Source organism: Danaus plexippus, chromosome 8, assembly GCF_018135715.1.
Source record: "Danaus plexippus chromosome 8, MEX_DaPlex, whole genome shotgun sequence".
Lineage (NCBI taxonomy): Eukaryota > Metazoa > Arthropoda > Insecta > Lepidoptera > Nymphalidae > Danaus > Danaus plexippus.
In genome coordinates, this window is record NC_083542.1 from 4,930,647 (window position 1) to 4,947,965 (window position 17,319).

Consider the following 17,319-nt stretch of genomic DNA (forward strand, 5'->3'; position numbering starts at 1 on the left):
ATAACTTTTGCAAGTCACCGTAACTTCAAAATTCTCTTTTCTGTCACTGATAAATAGTTCTTGTAAAGTTTACTGTAAAAAATGTGTCATAAAATTCTTAAAATAGCACTAATTACTTTCAGTTTATATAAGAAATGGTACATTTTTAATGCACGAATGATGTTAATATGGAGGATCTTAACTATTTTTATAAAAAAACATGTTATAATTATTATAGAAGATTGAAATAAGCTGTGGTTTAAATAAAAATGTGAGAAGAAATCTCGTTAACGTAATATTGCATCTGAACGCGGTTACAATATCAACGTACGGTTTTCAGATATTCTTGTTTCAGAAAATATTTTTGTATTTTACTGTAATTTTTTGTGTAGTGTATTAAAGTTTTGAACTAGATATATCTAGATCCTTGAAAGTAGTCACCAGTGTACGCCAGTAGAAATTATATTATAATAATTATACTTTTAAATGTGTTTGTAAAAGACTAAGATTTGTTTGCCCATCAGCCTGTCCTGATTGCCAGGGCCTGTCATTTTACAATGGCCAATTAAATCTAACAGACGAAATTTTATGTAACATCCATGAAGACAAGCTGATTAAATTTCAACTGACCACTTTAAAGTTTAAATCACATTAAAATGATAACCGAAGTCACTAAGCACAACATTTTCTTGGAAAAGTGTTCATCCTACCTAGAAAATTATCTTGAAAATATGCTTGGTATTCAAGCTCAAAGATTGTATAGAAAAGGTGTCACATTATTTAGAATGTAACACATGCACAATTATTTATTAGTCGTTTCATTTCATTTCAATCATTTTGTGATTGTAACAAAATGGGCAAAAATTATTTTTGTAGATAATTTTCTGATCTATAATTCTTGTTAAGAAAATATTCTTAACAACTTTTCTTTTTTGTGAAAGAGAATTATTAAAAAGCGAAAAACTACGATGTATAGTATTTTCAGCACACCCAAGGTTTCTAACGAAATTAGGCACTATAAGACTTTTTTTCTAATAAATATATAACCAATCGATCAGTATCGTCAAAAAAGCTTGGATCTACGATAATAATCTAATATCACGTCTGAATTGGCCTTTTCTCGACTATGATTTTAATAAAACCCTGTTCTCAAAGTGAGATGTAAGCGTTATAAAGATGTTGAATTATTGATTCGTCAGCTTTATTCACAGATCGTAATAGTCATTAGATCTACAAAGATTCCCCACAGCTAGAGTCGAGATTTTAATAACATTAACAGTTTATGATGGGAGCACGAAGTAACAGAGTAGGGTTAGGATCAAGTAAGAAGGCTAAAGACATGGACATAATAAAGTTTTTTATTCTGCAGGATGAGAATGCTAAATTTAAGATCCATGCAATGAGTTTAGAGATGCAGAACGAGTGGTTAGTTATAGGAGATTTTTGCATCCCATTACCACTAAAACGGAGCACCTTAATTCATCAATGGTAAAATTTTGTCTCAATGCTTTCTAAATTAATCACTTAGATCAGAGTAATTTACTAAGATGGGGAAAAGGTATCGAAAAAACCTGCTATATCTGTGGAAAGGCAGTTGGAACTGCTAAGAATTTACTGGTCGAATGTAGAGTACTCCGGAATAGCGGTCAATACTCGCGTCGTCACGATAGGGTTTTGTAAATCATACGTGAAGCGGTTAGTCTTTCTGTAGCCAGAGCGCAAAGGGGAATAACCACAAACGAGCGATCAGTGGGTTTTGTGAGAGAAGGCACTAGGACTATAAAATCAAATATCAAGCCTTACTCTATCCTTAAAGCGGCTTCGGATTGAACCATAACGATGGATACATATGATAAACAATACAAACTACCAGTGGATAGGACAGTCCAGATATATTTCTACATCCGCTAATTTAAAAGCGCTTTGTGGTAATAGAGCTTACGGTTTCTTTGAAAACCAATATCAACTAAGACCGTGCCATCACGGCCAATAAGTATTACAGGTTCACTGATCACACAACTAACTAACTCACTAAGTATAGATTCGACGTAAATTTGTACGCGGTTGAAGTGAGAGCGAGAGGTATAACAGCTGAATCTCTCTACAATATACTAAAAAACTTAGACCTGTACAGAACTAATATCAAATCATTCCTAGAACGTACTTCGAAGGCAGCTCCAGGAGGTTCGTTTCTTTCGTTAGGAAGACAGAGGACCTTGGATGGTGGAGGTGAGAGTTTAACTTCCGTTAGATAGGGGCCTCGTAAACCTGCACCTGGATCGCAAGTCCTAGGCACTATTAAAGGCCCCTGCAACCGGCACCCTCACGGTGAATCCATGGAATGCCGAGAAGTTTCGTTTCATCTGTACTTTGATCAGATTTTATTTATAATTATTATTATTAGCTTTTTGTGGTTTATTTTTGCACTTAAGAATCCTGAAGGAAAACTCATTACGCTTTAAATCGTCCTGCAATTGAATGATTGCAAAGTAGCTTGTTTGAGTTTTACTTATATTGTGAATACATGAATGACTTCCCGAGTCCATAGCATGACTTATAGAAGTTCTTTGTTGATCTCAATACACCACTTACACGATAATGTCATAGAAGTACATTAAGTCTTTAAGGATTGTATTTCTGGGTGTTTAGCTTTTCAATAATTAATATAAAGATATAAGTCATAAAAAATATTTTCATTTAATCACTATTTATTTTTAATTTTATACTATTTTTAGGTAGTTATAATATTATCTATACGTTCATATATATAGTGAATGATATAAGAAAAACAGAGTTTTAATGAGATCTGTAATATTTAATATCTCGCGAAATCCTCAAGTATGTTTCAGTAACTTAAAATAATAATCATAATAATAAAAAGTGAAATGAAAAATAAAAAAAAATAATAATAATTCCAAACATCAAAACTTTTTTTCTTTAACTGTTTTATATATTAAGCGCTGAAATATGAAATTGGCGTCTTGTAAGGCAGTAGCCTAAAGTCGATTATTTCAAAATATATTAATTTAATCGAAGTATTTACTTTTGCTACTTATGCACATTTGCTATTTCATAGGTCATTAATCCCTTTACTAAAAAAAACATCCGGACAGGAATCAACAAAATCTTTGAAGACGCTTTGGCCCTTTGGCCTCATCGAAGTTGAATTGTTTTACTTCCAAATTTCGGAAAAAATGCAATGCAAGATCCGGGGAGTACTTTTCTAATATGATAACTATCTGTTGTGCAATGTGTGGTCTAGGCTTGTCCTCAGGCTGCCGTGGCGGACGGCGGTTGACCAGCCTCGGTTGCTTAGAAGCTATCTTCTCCGTTATGGTTTACAATTGCAAACAATACACATCTGCCGTTATCGTCTGGCCAGATTTAAGAAAGCTGAAGTGAACAACACCGGTACTAATCTACCAAACATTCACAGGAAACTTTTTTGAGTAAATTTTGCCCTGGTGCAGGATTTGGCTGGTTCGCTAGGGTTCAGACATTGCGATACGTGTTTCCAATTATCGTACGAGATCCACTTTCATCATCGGTGATTCGATTTATAATCCTTCATTAATATGCTGGTTGACAATTGTTTCTTTGAACCGTATTTGCAGCACTGGTGAGACTTTATACTCGTGCTCGTAAATAACTTGATATTTTAAGTTTTCGATTTGGAAACTGAGTGGCACAAAGAAAAAATCAAAGAAGGATGAAACGTGTGGGTAATTGTTTTCGACAAATAAATGCATAAGTAAATAGCTATATAAATTTGATATTGGAATGCTTAACCAAAGAGGAGATATTTGAGATCAAAGTAGCCAATACGATATAACGCCAAATTCATATCTACGGACTTAATATTACGAGTATATTAAGTAAAGAGGGATGAATAAAAGCAACACAATTACATCAAATGCATTTATTACTTATACTTAATCTATACTATTATTATAAAGCTGAAGAGTTTGTTTGTTTGTTTGTTTGTTTGTTTGTTTGAACGCGCTAATCTCAGGAACTACTGGTTAGAATTGAACTTTTTTTTTGTGTTGGATAGACCATTTATCGACGAAGGCTTTAGGCTATATAACATCACGCTGCCACTATTAGGAGCGAAGAAATAATGGAAAATGTGGAAAAAACGGGGTAAATTATTCATTCTTGAGGGCTTTCGTTGCATGCGTTGCGAAAACGATTCAAGATACCAAAAATATATGTATGAAAGAATTATTCCTCTTGAAATGATCTAAAAAAATGTCCACGACAGTATATATCTATCTTTTAAGATTAACACACTAGAACCGTTTTTATAGTAATAAAATTTGGTCGAAATTAATGCATTATTGTATCAACGTAATAATACAAATCTTTATCCAAATAAATGTGTTGTTGATTAAGATTATTTAACTGTGAACAAAATTGTCTTTGACATCACTTAATTTCAATGAATATCTTAGAAGATATTACAATTTTAAAATAACACCGATATAAAGTTCACCCGCGCGCCGCATGAAGTGCAAAACATAGGAGAGGCGTCGTTGCTTGCGAGCGACGCGGAGGGAGCGGGGGGGGGTGTAGCTCTACGAGGTACCATGCCGCGCGGCTCAGACGCGCGGTCGGCTCCCTTCTGAACGGTTGTATGCAGCGTTATTTGTTTTTGCGGAATAATATCGTCGTGTAATAATACTTTTTAAATACTATTTCATTTTGTTTTAAGGATAATATTTTGCTTCTAATAATTTCACAATTATCAACATTTTTTTTAATTTTGATGTAGTAAGTAGGTGTCATAGTTTTCTTTATAGTAAATATTTTTTGTTATAAGGATAGTATTGTTTCTAATATTTTAGCAATATTATAACTTTTTTGTTTTGTTGTATATAATACTTGAAAATAGGTGTTATCCACATAAATATTCTTATTAGGTTAGGTTTTAGTTTAAGCATACATTTATCGTTTAACGGTTATTCTTTTGACATATATTTTATCCGATTTACGTAAGTACCAAATACAGGTGAAAATAATTAGGTTCCTAATTATTTACCATACGTTTATTTTTTTCTTGATTACGAGTTACGGTTTGTTTAATTTTTCATATCTTAGGTTCTTTTTTCGTCATTATAATGCCTAGAAAAAGATCTCAGCTTTCTCGGCAGACTGCTACTGCAAAGCGGCTGCGAGTTTTGCGCAGCAATGAAACAGAGGATGAAAATATGCATAGGTTGGCTACTCAACGAGAAATCAGTGAACAAAACCGTGCTAATGAAACGATTATTGAACGGTCGCAGCGTCTAGCCTCACAAAATTTCCGAACTTCGGCAAACCGACAACGGGAATCAAGCGCTGAACGTTCTCAACGTTTAGCTTCACAGAGTTCTCGAACTTTGGCAAACCGACAACGGGAATCAAGCGCTGAACGTTCTCAACGTTTAGCCTCACAGAGTTCTCGAACTTTGGCAAACCGACAACGGGAATCAAGCGCTGAACGTTCTCAACGTTTAGCTTCACATAGTTCTCGAACTTTGGCAAACCGACAACGGGAATCAAGCGCTGAACGTTCTCAACGTTTAGCCTCACAGAGTTCTCGAACTTTGGCAAACCGACAACGGGAATCAAGCGCTGAACGTTTTCAACGTTTAGCCTCACAGAATTCCCGCACTTTGGCTAACCGCGATCGGGAATCGAGCACTGAAAGATCCCATCGATTAGCACAGCAAAATGCACGATCAGCAAGAAATAGAACTCGCAGGCAACATAATTTATTAAATGCTGCGTTTGCTTATGATTGTACACTTGACTATACTGAGCTAAATGATATTGATATTGGCAGAATGAATAAAATATGCAACTTTGGCCAAGCAAAAAAATGGGCGACTGAAACTCCTGGACTGTGTTGTAGTGGTGGCAAAGTAAATATACCAATAATTCCGGAACCAACTACAGTTTTAAAAGAACTGATATCAGGCTCACATCCATCATCAAAGCATTTCTTAAATCACTCAAGGCAATATAATACACTATTTCAGATGACTTCATTTGGTGCCAAAGAGATTCGTGAGGGAAACTTTATGCCCACTTTTAAAGTCCAAGGGCAAGTTTATCACTTAATCGGTAACTTACTTCCAGCTGAAGGGGCACAGCCCGAATTTTTGCAAATATATTTTGTTTCACATGCAGATCAGGTATCCTTACGCTCAAATTTAAATCCAAGCTTGCAAATCGATCTTATCGACGCTCTCCAAACATATCTTCACGATCATAATACGTATATTCAAAGTTTCAAATACAATCTGGAAAATAGACCACCGAATGACTTCAAACTTATTATTCATGCTGATGTGAAACCTCCTAATGAGCATCGAGGTCGATATAATCGCCAATAGTAGATGAAGTAGCTGTTCTTTTGATAGATGAAGACAAAGGTCCCCGAGATATTGTGTTGACGGCGAGAGATGGTGGATTTCAACGAGTTTCTGAACTTCATAGATCTTATGACCCACTTCAGTATCCTTTACTGTTTCCCTTTGGTAATGACGGATACTGTATAAATATTCCACAGCAGAATACTGCTGCTAGATCTAAAACTGTATCATGTATGCAATTCTATGCATTTAGACTCATGTTGAGAATAAATGACTTTAACAGCATACATTATTTCAAGGGATTATTCAACAAGTATTGTGTTGATATGGCGGCTAAAATGATTTCTGAGAGGCTAGACTTCATAAAAAGAAATCAAAAAAAATTGAGAGCAGAAGAGTACATTCATTTAAGAGATGCCGTGGTTAATGATGCGAATATAGACGCTTCTAATGTTGGCCAGCATGTTATACTGCCGTCGTCATTTACAGGATCCCCCAGATACATGAACGAAAAAAGTCAAGATGCCATGACATTTGTCAGGAAATTTGGAAAACCAGATCTCTTCATTACATTTACATGTAACTCCGAATGGCCGGAAATAAAAATTGAGTTATTACCCGATCAGCATTCTTACGACAGACATGATTTGGTTTCTAGAGTATTTCATTTAAAACTCAAAAATATGATACTCCTTCTGACAAAGAAAAATATTTTTGGGCCTTCAAGAGCCTTTGTTTACAGCGTAGAATGGCAAAAAAGAGGTTTACCACACGCCCACATTTTATTGTGGCTGGCTATCAAAGTACAACCAGATTCTATAGATGCAATAATATCGGCTGAAATACCTGACAAACGACAAGATCCAATTCTTCATAATATTGTCATAAAAAATATGATACATGGTCCTTGCGGATTTCATAACCCTGCGTCACCATGTATGAAAGAAAACATTTGTTCTAAAAAGTACCCTAGGAATTTTATTTCTGAAACACAAACCGGGGATGATGGTTACCCAACCTACAGGCGCAGGTCTCCAGATAATGGTGGAAACACAGCAATAATTCGTGTCAAGGGTACAGAAATGAGCGTGGATAATAGGTGGGTTGTTCCCTATAATCCAGTTCTATCACGAATTTTCAATGCACACATTAACGTAGAGTTTTGTCAATCGGTCAAAGCTATTAAGTACATCTGTAAGTATATTCATAAAGGCTCTGACCAAGCCACATTTTCGCTTCAAAGTAATAACAATGAAGTAGAAACATATCTAAATGGTCGCTATATAAGTTCTTCGGAAGCGATCTGGAGAATTTTCCAATTTCCTATTCATGAACGTTTTCCGGCAGTAGTTCATTTAGCAGTTCATTTGGAAAATGGACAAAGAGTTTATTTTGATAATAATGCAAACCTTCAAGATCGTGTTAATAATCCTTCATCAACGACACTTACAGCGTTCTTTGACCTTTGCAAGAGGGACGATTTTGCAAAAACCCTTTTATATCACGAAGTACCCCAGTATTACGTATGGGAAAGAAATTCATTTTCTAGAAGAAAACGTGGGCAAGATGTTGAAGGATATCCCGGTGTAAAAAAAGACACAACTTTAGGCCGTGTCTACAACATTCATCCGACTCAAACTGAATGTTTTTATTTAAGAATGTTACTGCAACATGTTCGCGGTCCAATGTCATTTGAACATCTAAGGACCGTGAATGGTGTTATTTGCCAAACTTATCAAGGCGCTTGCAAGGAATTAGGTTTACTGGAGGGAGATGAACATTGGCAGAATACAATGTCAGATGCTGTAATGTCCGAGCCAGCCACAAAATTAAGAGAATTATTTACCATCATCCTTATATTTTGCCAACCATCTGACCCTTTAGCATTATGGAATAAATTTCGTAATGCTTTATGTGAAGATATACTAAACAGAATGCGTAATGAGAATCAAGATATGACATTAGCATATAATGATGATATATACAATGATGGACTAATCATGATTGAAGATAAAATTCATGAGATTTGCGATAAATCACTAACTGATTTTGGGCTTCCTGTATCAAAAAGGATTAATTCACTTAATCATCTGGATCCGTTAGAAGTAGCATTGCGAAAACCATATGATCTAAATGAATTGAATGATTATATTACTCAAAATGAACCAAAATTAGTTAATGACCAGGTGACCGCGTATTATTGTGTTATGCAAAGTGTTCGTCTTAGTGAAGGAAAAGTATTTTTTTTGGATGCTCCCGGTGGAACCGGCAAGACCTTTATTACTAATCTTATATTAGCAAAAGTAAGGTCTCAGGGAATGCTAGCTTTGGCAGTAGCGTCGTCAGGTATCGCTGCAACTTTATTAGCAGGTGGACGCACAGCTCATTCCACTTTTAAACTGCCCCTAACTGTTTCTTTACAAAAAGATAGCGTGTGCTCTATACGTAAAAATGGCCCTTTGGGAAAAGTTTTACAAGATGTCAGTTTAATGATCTGGGACGAATGTACCATGATCCATAGAGCTCATGTAGAGGCTCTAGATAGGACTCTTAGAGATATTAGAAGCTGTGATAAAATCATGGGTGGGATTACTGTCATGTTTGCTGGGGACTTTCGACAAACTTTACCAGTAATAGTAAGAGGAACTAGAGCAGACATTGTAAAGTCTTGCCTTAAAAGTTCCCCATTATGGAAGTTTGTAAACATCCTAAAATTAACTACAAATATGAGAGCACATTTGGGTGGAGGTAATATAATTTTTCCTTCAAAGTTACTTTTAATAGGAGACGGGAAAGTACCTCATTTTGAAAATAGAATTGAAATTGATCGTGATTTAGGAGAAAGAGTGAGTAACATTGAGGACTTAATTTCGAAAGTTTACCCCGACATCAGCGAAATAGAAAATAAAGATCATCAATGGATGTGTCAAAGGGCAATATTGGCGGCGAGAAACAGTAGCGTAGACGAAATTAATGATTTAATTTTAAGTAAACTTCCAGGAGACATAGTTACCTACACATCTATTGATAATGTAATGGATCAGGAAGATGCGGTCCATTACCCACAGGAGTTTCTTAATTCTTTGAACCCCAGTGGTCTTCCCCCATATTCCCTCAAGTTAAAAATAGGTGCCCCAATAATTTTACTCAGAAATCTTAAACCACCAAATTTATGTAACGGGACCCGACTTCAAATCAAATTCTTCGCAATAACGTGATCGTTGCTATAGTTTTGACTGGTCCAGCAGTTGGTCAAACAGTGCTTATACCTCGCATCCCAATGATACCAAATGATTTACCTTTTAATTTTAAAAGAATTCAATTTCCCGTAAAGCTATCTTTCGCCGTTACAATTAATAAATCACAGGGGCAAACATTTAAACACGTAGGAATTGATTTACGCCAAGACTGCTTTTCACACGGCCAACTATATGTCGCGTTGTCAAGATCAGGTTGCGGAGAAAACCAATATGTTCTTCTGCCACAAGAAAATAAAACTAAAAATATTATTTACACAGAAGTACTTTAAATAATTATGTTATTTAAAAACTTAAAATAAATAAATAAACTAAATTGTCTAAAATAATAACAGAAAATTATTTATAAAACCGAGTAGGTTTTTTGCAAAAATAAATATGATGCCGAAAATAACTATTTCACGCGGACGAAGTCGCGGGCATAGCTAGTGTTACATAAATTTCTTAAGTTTTGCAAAGTTTATTATTATTGACCAAAGAAAGCTGATGATACCCGTTAGATATTTGAGAATCATTATGAGAAACACATTTTTATATGTAGCATATAATTAGTTTCAATGTTTTAAGTCATCCTATCAGCCTGTACTTTTGGAATTAGGTTTGCCTCAAGAGCGCTCTGTCTCAGTCTTGGGCATCGCTCATTTAGCCTATACATGTCACTTTTACACTAAGACTATTGAACTCAAGGTTCAAAGATTCATCCCAAGACCAATCTAGAATTATCGCTCAGGCTGTTCAGAATTCGTTTCAATTCGCAACTGTGAAAACGATTACCGAAAATCGTTGAAATATCGTATAAAATATGTACTTGGATGTATTTATCATCGTGTAGGCATCTTTGCATAGATTCCACAACAGTCGAGCTTTCGATGACAGCAGGATTTTTCAAATTCCACAAACGGACAGGCGAGGAGGCTGGTTGTTTTACTCGACTTATGGTTTAATTTGCTGGACTGTGTGAATGTGTTCTTTGGTATAAAAGCCTTGTTCAAATAAGTTGGAACTCACCGAATTTATGGGAAAGATTCTGTGTGATAACTCTCAAGTAGATCTTGGAGACATGATTCAAAAGGATTTTCATTTGATATGTCTTCAAAAGGGTCACTTTTCCTGAGGAACAGTAACACCCCACTCCTACCACATACCTCCGATTTATTATAATTTAAAATATGGGAATTTAAGCGCTTCGTTATCTCCTTTGGATTCGAAGTTCCTCCTGTTTCGAGGACGTAATTTTTTACCCTCCCAATTTTTTTTGCAAAATATTAAGGATCAAAATAGCAAATTATCAAGGACCTAACTAAGTTCTAAAATATTTCTTTGATTTTAAAACAATTTTTAACAATGTGCTGTACATGAAGTCGATATTTTATAAAGAAACAAAATAACATAAATTGGTAACCCGGAATTGGTAACCAAAATTAGTCACCTAATGAGCTACAACTGGCCAAAACATTTCGGTGCACATTTTTTGTACTATTGGAAAAGAGATGTCAAATAAAATCACTTGTTTATTTCGTATTAAAATACATGTCTATTGTCAGCCAGGAGCTTACTTGAAAAGGGAACAACATTTATTTGAATATTTTACATCCCATGCTATAAATATCGACTACGCAGCAAGGAAACCTCCGTCGATAGGCAACTCAACACCATTGATCATACTCGCTTTGTCACTCAGTAAGTAGAGCACCGCATCTGACACTTCGGATACTTCTCCAAATCTTGAAAAAAGGGTTAGAGAAAAAAAAAACTAGACATTACCTATAAAAAGTCAGGTTGATTCAGTTGTTCAGTTATAGTATTTTTAATAAATACTCTTCCACCAGAATACTAAAGAATAAATTTCATTAAAAGCAAATGGCGCAAATTTCGTTCATCGATTACCAAACTTACATGGGGAAAAAAAATTCTTTTTGCAATAAATTTTTTTTAGAAAAATACATGGAGAGTATTGTGAAATAAAAGATATCTCTATAATTCTTACCTGTCCAAGGGTATTCTAGAAAGCATAGCATTAGCTTTAATTGGATCAGACCATTCTGTTTTGCCCATTTCAGTCATAATGACTGTAGGGTTGACCGCGTTAACCCTGATGCCGTAGGGTCCTAGCTCCAGAGCCATGGTACGGGTTACAGAATCTAGTGCAGCTTTCGTTGCGCCGTATATCGTGTGATTTTTTAAGGCTTTCTAAAAATATTTCTTTTTAATTTAATTTTTAAAGTATCAATGAAACTGTTTTAAATTGCCTTAAATTAACTACCTTCGCTGCTTGAGAAGAAACATTGACGATCGCACCAGCTATTTTCTTTTCTATCATCTTTCTAGCCACAACTTGACTTATATTGATAACGGATTTGACATTTATGTTGACCATTCTAAAAAAATACTTGTTTTTATAGATGTAAAAATTAATAAGGGATTAATTACTTGTATTATATAAATACTTTTTTAGTGTTATTGAATATTATCATCACCTATCAAAAACATCTGGTGAACACTCCAAAAATGGTTGACAATTTGCTATAGCCGCATTGTTGACTAACGCATCAAAATGTCCCAGATCATCTATAACCTGTCGGGTCTTATCATAGTCTCCAACATCCAAAGCCACCACATCAATAGATGGGTATTGCGCGTGAAGACTGTCTAAGTGTGATTGCGTCCTGGACACAGCTACTACTTTGGCACCTGCTTTCCATAGTTCTATGGCAATACCACGACCGATTCCTGAAATATTTTTACTGGTAATACACAAAACGTTCGTTACGCTAGGTTACGTGTTACGAAAATTTATTTTAATTAAAATAAAATAAATGATATGCAAAAATGAAACAAAATTGATTTGTTGATTTTATCTATTTATAGATAGATATTTTTCATCGAGAAATTTTATAATTCTCGGTTAAATAGAAATTAGTTTCATGTCAGGTTTAAACAGTAAACTGAGAGTTTATATATATATAAAAAAGAATACAAATTTGTTGGCTGACTGATAATATGCGACGAAACTTCTAGAATTCCGTTAAAATAACAATAAATAGCTCATTATGTCTTAAAGATATGTTACTCATAAAAACACTAACCTTGGCCAGCACCCGTCACTAAAACTCGTTTTCCTTCAAACGATATTTTCATTTTTAGACCAGTTGTAACAAAGGATGACAAAGTTATGCCAAAATTTTAAAAATTAAACCAAGAATCGTGAGACGAACGCTTTGTTACTGAGTAAGTAGTGTTATCTACGTCTGTGGATGGTAGAAATAAAAATTTATGTAATAATTATCATATGTTAATGTTATCTTTACCGTTCCTCAAAGTTTATTTCATCATTCAAATAAAAATTAAACAAAAAATTATATATATTTTTTATTTCTATATTTAACAGATATTATTAATTTGAAATCTTTTCCAGTTTTCAATAGCATTGAATTTATATTTTAAACTTCCTGATAAATAATGTTTCTTTATCATGATGACATGTGACGCATCGAAATTATTGCCATGTTGGTGATCAAATATTTTGGTTCCGTACTTAGAAAGAAATTTTACAATAAAAATATGGTGTATAAATAACTTAAATAAATGAACTGGTCAGAAGTCGTTATATTTCTAAATAATTGTTTAATATTTTATTAATCTGTAGCTTAAGACGAAAATTTTATTAAATATTATTAATCTTAAATAATCGTATATTTTTAAGTGTATTAATTAAATAACTTTTTCAACTCATCGAAACTTCAAACGTGTCTTTTTTGTATTTGATAAATAGTTCGTGAAAAGACGAAACTTCTCAGCCTACCATGGATTCACCGTGATAGCTGGTCCATTGCGTTGAAGGGAGAGGAGTTTTAACAATGCCTGAAACTTGTGACCTAGGTGTAGGTTTAAGGGCTCCATATCTTACGCGCATTAGCGCTCACCTCCACTGTTCAAGCTCCTCTCTTTACTTAACCAAATTTGAAACGAACTAGTAAATTTCTAACTAGGAAGTTGCCTTCGAAGGACGTTCCAATAATGAATTGATGTTAGTTCGGGACGGGCACAAGTCCTTTAGTAGTCCATTTAGCTGTTATACCTCTGGCTCCGACTTCTATGGCGTACAAATTTACGACGAACCTGTTCTTAGTGAGTTCGTTAGAGAGCTCGTAATATTATTGACCTTGATGGCATGGTCATTGAGGATGTTAGTGTCTCAAGGATACGTAATTTCTATTAACACAATGCGCTTTAAAATTCGCGTTTACAGAAATATGTCTGGTCTGGACGCTGGTGCACAAATATCTTCTGGGATTTTATATTGTCTCTCATACGTATCCATCATCATAGTCCAATGCAGACCCGCTTTAAGGATTGAGTAAGGCTTGACGTTTGAATTTATAGCCCTAGTGTCTTCTCTCACAAAACCTATTGATCCCTCGCTTTTGGTTATTTCGTGTTGCCTCTGGCTACTTCAAGTTTATTCGTTTCACGTATGATTTCTAAGACCCTATCGTGTCGACGTGAGTATTGACAGCTATCCAGGAGTACACTACATCCCACCAGCAAATGCTTAGCAGTTCTATCTGCCTCTACGCAGATATAGCAAGTTTTTTCGGTAGCTTTACCCCATCTGACTTGATTACTCTGATCTGGAAGAGCCGTCTAGAATGCATTAAGATAAAATTTTAGCAGTGCTAGCGACCAATCATGAAATAAGGTGTGCCATTTTAGTGCTAATGGGATGCAAAAATCTCTTATGTCTGACCACTCATTCTGCATTTCTAAACTCATGGCACGGATCTTTTATTTAGCATTCTCGTCTTGCCGAATAATTTTTTTAAATAAATTTGTATCTTTGGCCTTCATATTATACTACTATCATAAAATGTTTATGGAATTGAAGTCGTGACTCTAGCTTTGGGGTATTTTTGTCCTTTGGGAGGGATGTAACGACGTCATCATGGGATTTCCCCAGGATATGTTTCTTGGAAACTCTTAGATCTTCATAGAGTTCCGATGGCCTTTTTAGATTTATACCAAAATTATTGCGATCCCTGAATAAAGCTGGCGATTCAGCCGGTATCGCGATCCCGAGTCGCAACTTCAACACCTTTATGATGCTTGCATCTAACTTTGACAAAAGGAATTTTAAACCATAGACCAGGAAAGGCTCATCAGACGTGTTGTTAGGTCATTACCGTAGATCTAAGCTTTTTTGATATTTTTGATCGGTTGGTTATATGTACCTTTGTGAGATTGTTTAAACAGCTATCTACTATTCCTTCTAAGGATGAAGTAGGACCTATATTATCTATCTTACGTTCGAGAAATTTAATTAGAGCATTTTCCGTAACCGTAGACAGAACAGACAGTAGACGTGAATGCATTGACCGCCAAACAATAACCCCGGATCGTATGAGGTATATCTTGTATTCCGCCTACTGAGATACAGACAGTGACATTTATGTGGTTTTGTCCTCAATCCATCCGTCAACTCACATAAGTTATCCACTTCATCTATAGGACTTAACAGTGTTTGGGGTTACGTGTTAGTATTGTGAGATGGCAAGCGAATGCTAAAAGGGGTTTCTGTGTATTTAGTGTGAAACTTGAACCTAACCGATATACCCATTTTTTTCGTTACTTATTAGTTTATCTTGTAGAACCGAGAAAAAGATTTAGAAAAGAAAAAGTAAGTTTAGTTTGTAGAACCGAAACAAAGATTTTAGATATGGTATTTGTTAAGTGTATCCGTCGTATCTTTCGGATCAGTTACTCGAATGTTTGTATTTATTTACCGTATATATTTATGAGATGTTTATGAACCGACGAACATTTTTTAAACACTGTATATGGGGTACCATCGGGTCTCGAAGTAGATTTACACGATTAGTTTACTGTCAACAATGTCACGTAAAAGTCATAAAATAATACTAATTACTGTAAGTTTATATAGCAATGGCAAATTTTTAATGCACAAATGATGTTGCTAAGGTGGGACTTGGCTATATATTTTTTTATAAAAACATATTATAATTATAGAAGGTAGAAATAAACTGTGATTTAAAAAAAATCAAGAAGGATTTTCGTTTTCGTAATTTTGCATCAAAACACGGTTATAATATCACTAACGACTTTCAGTTATTCTTGTTTCGGAAAAGAGACCAGTGTACACCAGTGGTCAAAAAGACAAAATTCACATTAAACATGTTAAACAGTTTTTATAATATTATCTATCATACAACAAAATACAGAAAAACATGAAAAGAATAATGAAACCTATTATAATATAACATTCTGATGACAGCATTATATTGAATGTGGTTTTTGAACCTTCCAAACAAGGTAGACGTTAGAACACACACATGAACTCGCATCTAGGCTAGGCAATAAAAAAAAATGGGAGTTTTGTTTTGGATATAACGAAAGAAATAATAATTGAAATACATTCAAACTATGTTCAGGAAATTCCTAAACAGCCTTTGTGTTGTAAACAAAAAAGGTTATACTTTTAAATGTGTTTGTAAAAGACGGATTGTTATGCCCATCAGCAGGCTCGCCACTCGCTGTTTCCTCACCGGAGTGCAATACCGATTATAACGCCCCACTACATGAATTATGTCCAAAAAAGGATTATTCATGTTTTCTTAAAATGATTGGGAAAAGAAAATCAACTAAACGAAGATAAAACATCAAATCGCTTTTTTTATAGCTGCGTAAAGTTTAAAAATTACACATTTGTCTACAAAAAATTTACTCTTCTTTTGTTTAAATTTTCGAAATCATCTATTAACTTCCTTGTGTCCAAACTGTCTTAGAAACATGTTAAATGAAACTATTGCTAAAAAAAAAAATTGTCTTTGTCTGAGCATTTTTATTCTTAAGTAGTTTTTTAATCTTTTTTAAATATAAAAAAGATTTGTCCCTAAATGTAACTGAAACCAACAATATAGATAATATTCTTAGCACTATTGCTGTATACTAAAATGTTGGACTCGAGTCATTTGTTAAAAAGATTTTGTAAGAGTTTGCGGATCGTTTTTTGGTTTTCTGTAAAATGCAACTTTAATAGATTAGATTAAATTTAATAAATCAATACCGCCAATGTCCGATTCTTCGCTTGAATCATTTTTAAATTTGAGATTCGAATCTTTACAATGTTTCATTAACACCTCGTTGGACTAATTAAATAAGTTATTGCTAAAAACCCCAATATTTGGAAAATGTTTGTGACGGATGTAACCTTTAAAAAAGTTTTATTTGATCTAGGATTGTAACATACAAATCTGCTCCATATTCGATTTTTGGTCCACTAAAACTTCATATTCTTCATGGACGAAATGTATTGATGGTATTGGTGGGAAATCTGTTTTAACGTTGAGTTCGTGAGTCACTTCGGAATCTTCTGCCAACACTGTTTCAACGTCGAAAACTTCTCAGCATTCCATGGATTCACAGTGCGGGTGCCGTTTACGTCGTGTTGCGTCGAGAGGAGCGTCTACAGTGCCTGGGATTTGCGACTCAGGCGTAGGTTTAAGGGGTTCCTATCTAACGCGCGATAAACTCTCACCTCCACCGTCCAAGCTCCTCTCTCTAACCAACTAAATTTGAAACGAACTTACGAATTTTTACGCAAAATCTTTGAACGTTTTAAGATGAGGTAAAGGGGGGGGGGGTTGTCAATGGATGGGGCAATATCATATATAAGAACTTATATTAAATTAAGAATAAAAGCAACACAA

At 34.6% G+C, this 17,319-nt stretch overlaps 1 protein-coding gene across 1 annotated transcript; it reads right to left on the reverse strand.

The window, feature by feature from the left end:
• Nucleotides 1-11,093: 11,093 nt before the first annotated feature.
• LOC116776366 (L-xylulose reductase-like) lies at nt 11,094-12,894 on the reverse strand. The gene is made up of 5 exons (XM_032669569.2): nt 12,682-12,894; nt 12,073-12,325; nt 11,859-11,973; nt 11,583-11,785; nt 11,094-11,319 (listed from the first exon to the last, which is right to left on the reverse strand). Exons 1-5 carry the CDS (start codon nt 12,731-12,733, stop codon nt 11,208-11,210), a joined length of 735 nt encoding a protein of 244 aa, XP_032525460.2. The 5' UTR covers nt 12,734-12,894; the 3' UTR covers nt 11,094-11,207.
• Nucleotides 12,895-17,319: the final 4,425 nt, after the last annotated feature.

Bases quoted from the DNA above. Each gene is read 5' to 3' on its own strand.
- LOC116776366 (XM_032669569.2), bottom strand. From the start codon at position 12,733: ATGAAAATATCGTTTGAAGGAAAACGAGTTTTAGTGACGGGTGCTGGC. The intron at 12,326-12,681 runs GTTAGTGTTTTT...AAAATATTTCAG, and splicing joins AGTGACGGGTGCTGGCCAAG to GAATCGGTCGTGGTATTGCC. The intron at 11,974-12,072 runs GTGATGATAATA...GTATTTTTTTAG, and splicing joins TCACCAGATGTTTTTGATAG to AATGGTCAACATAAATGTCA.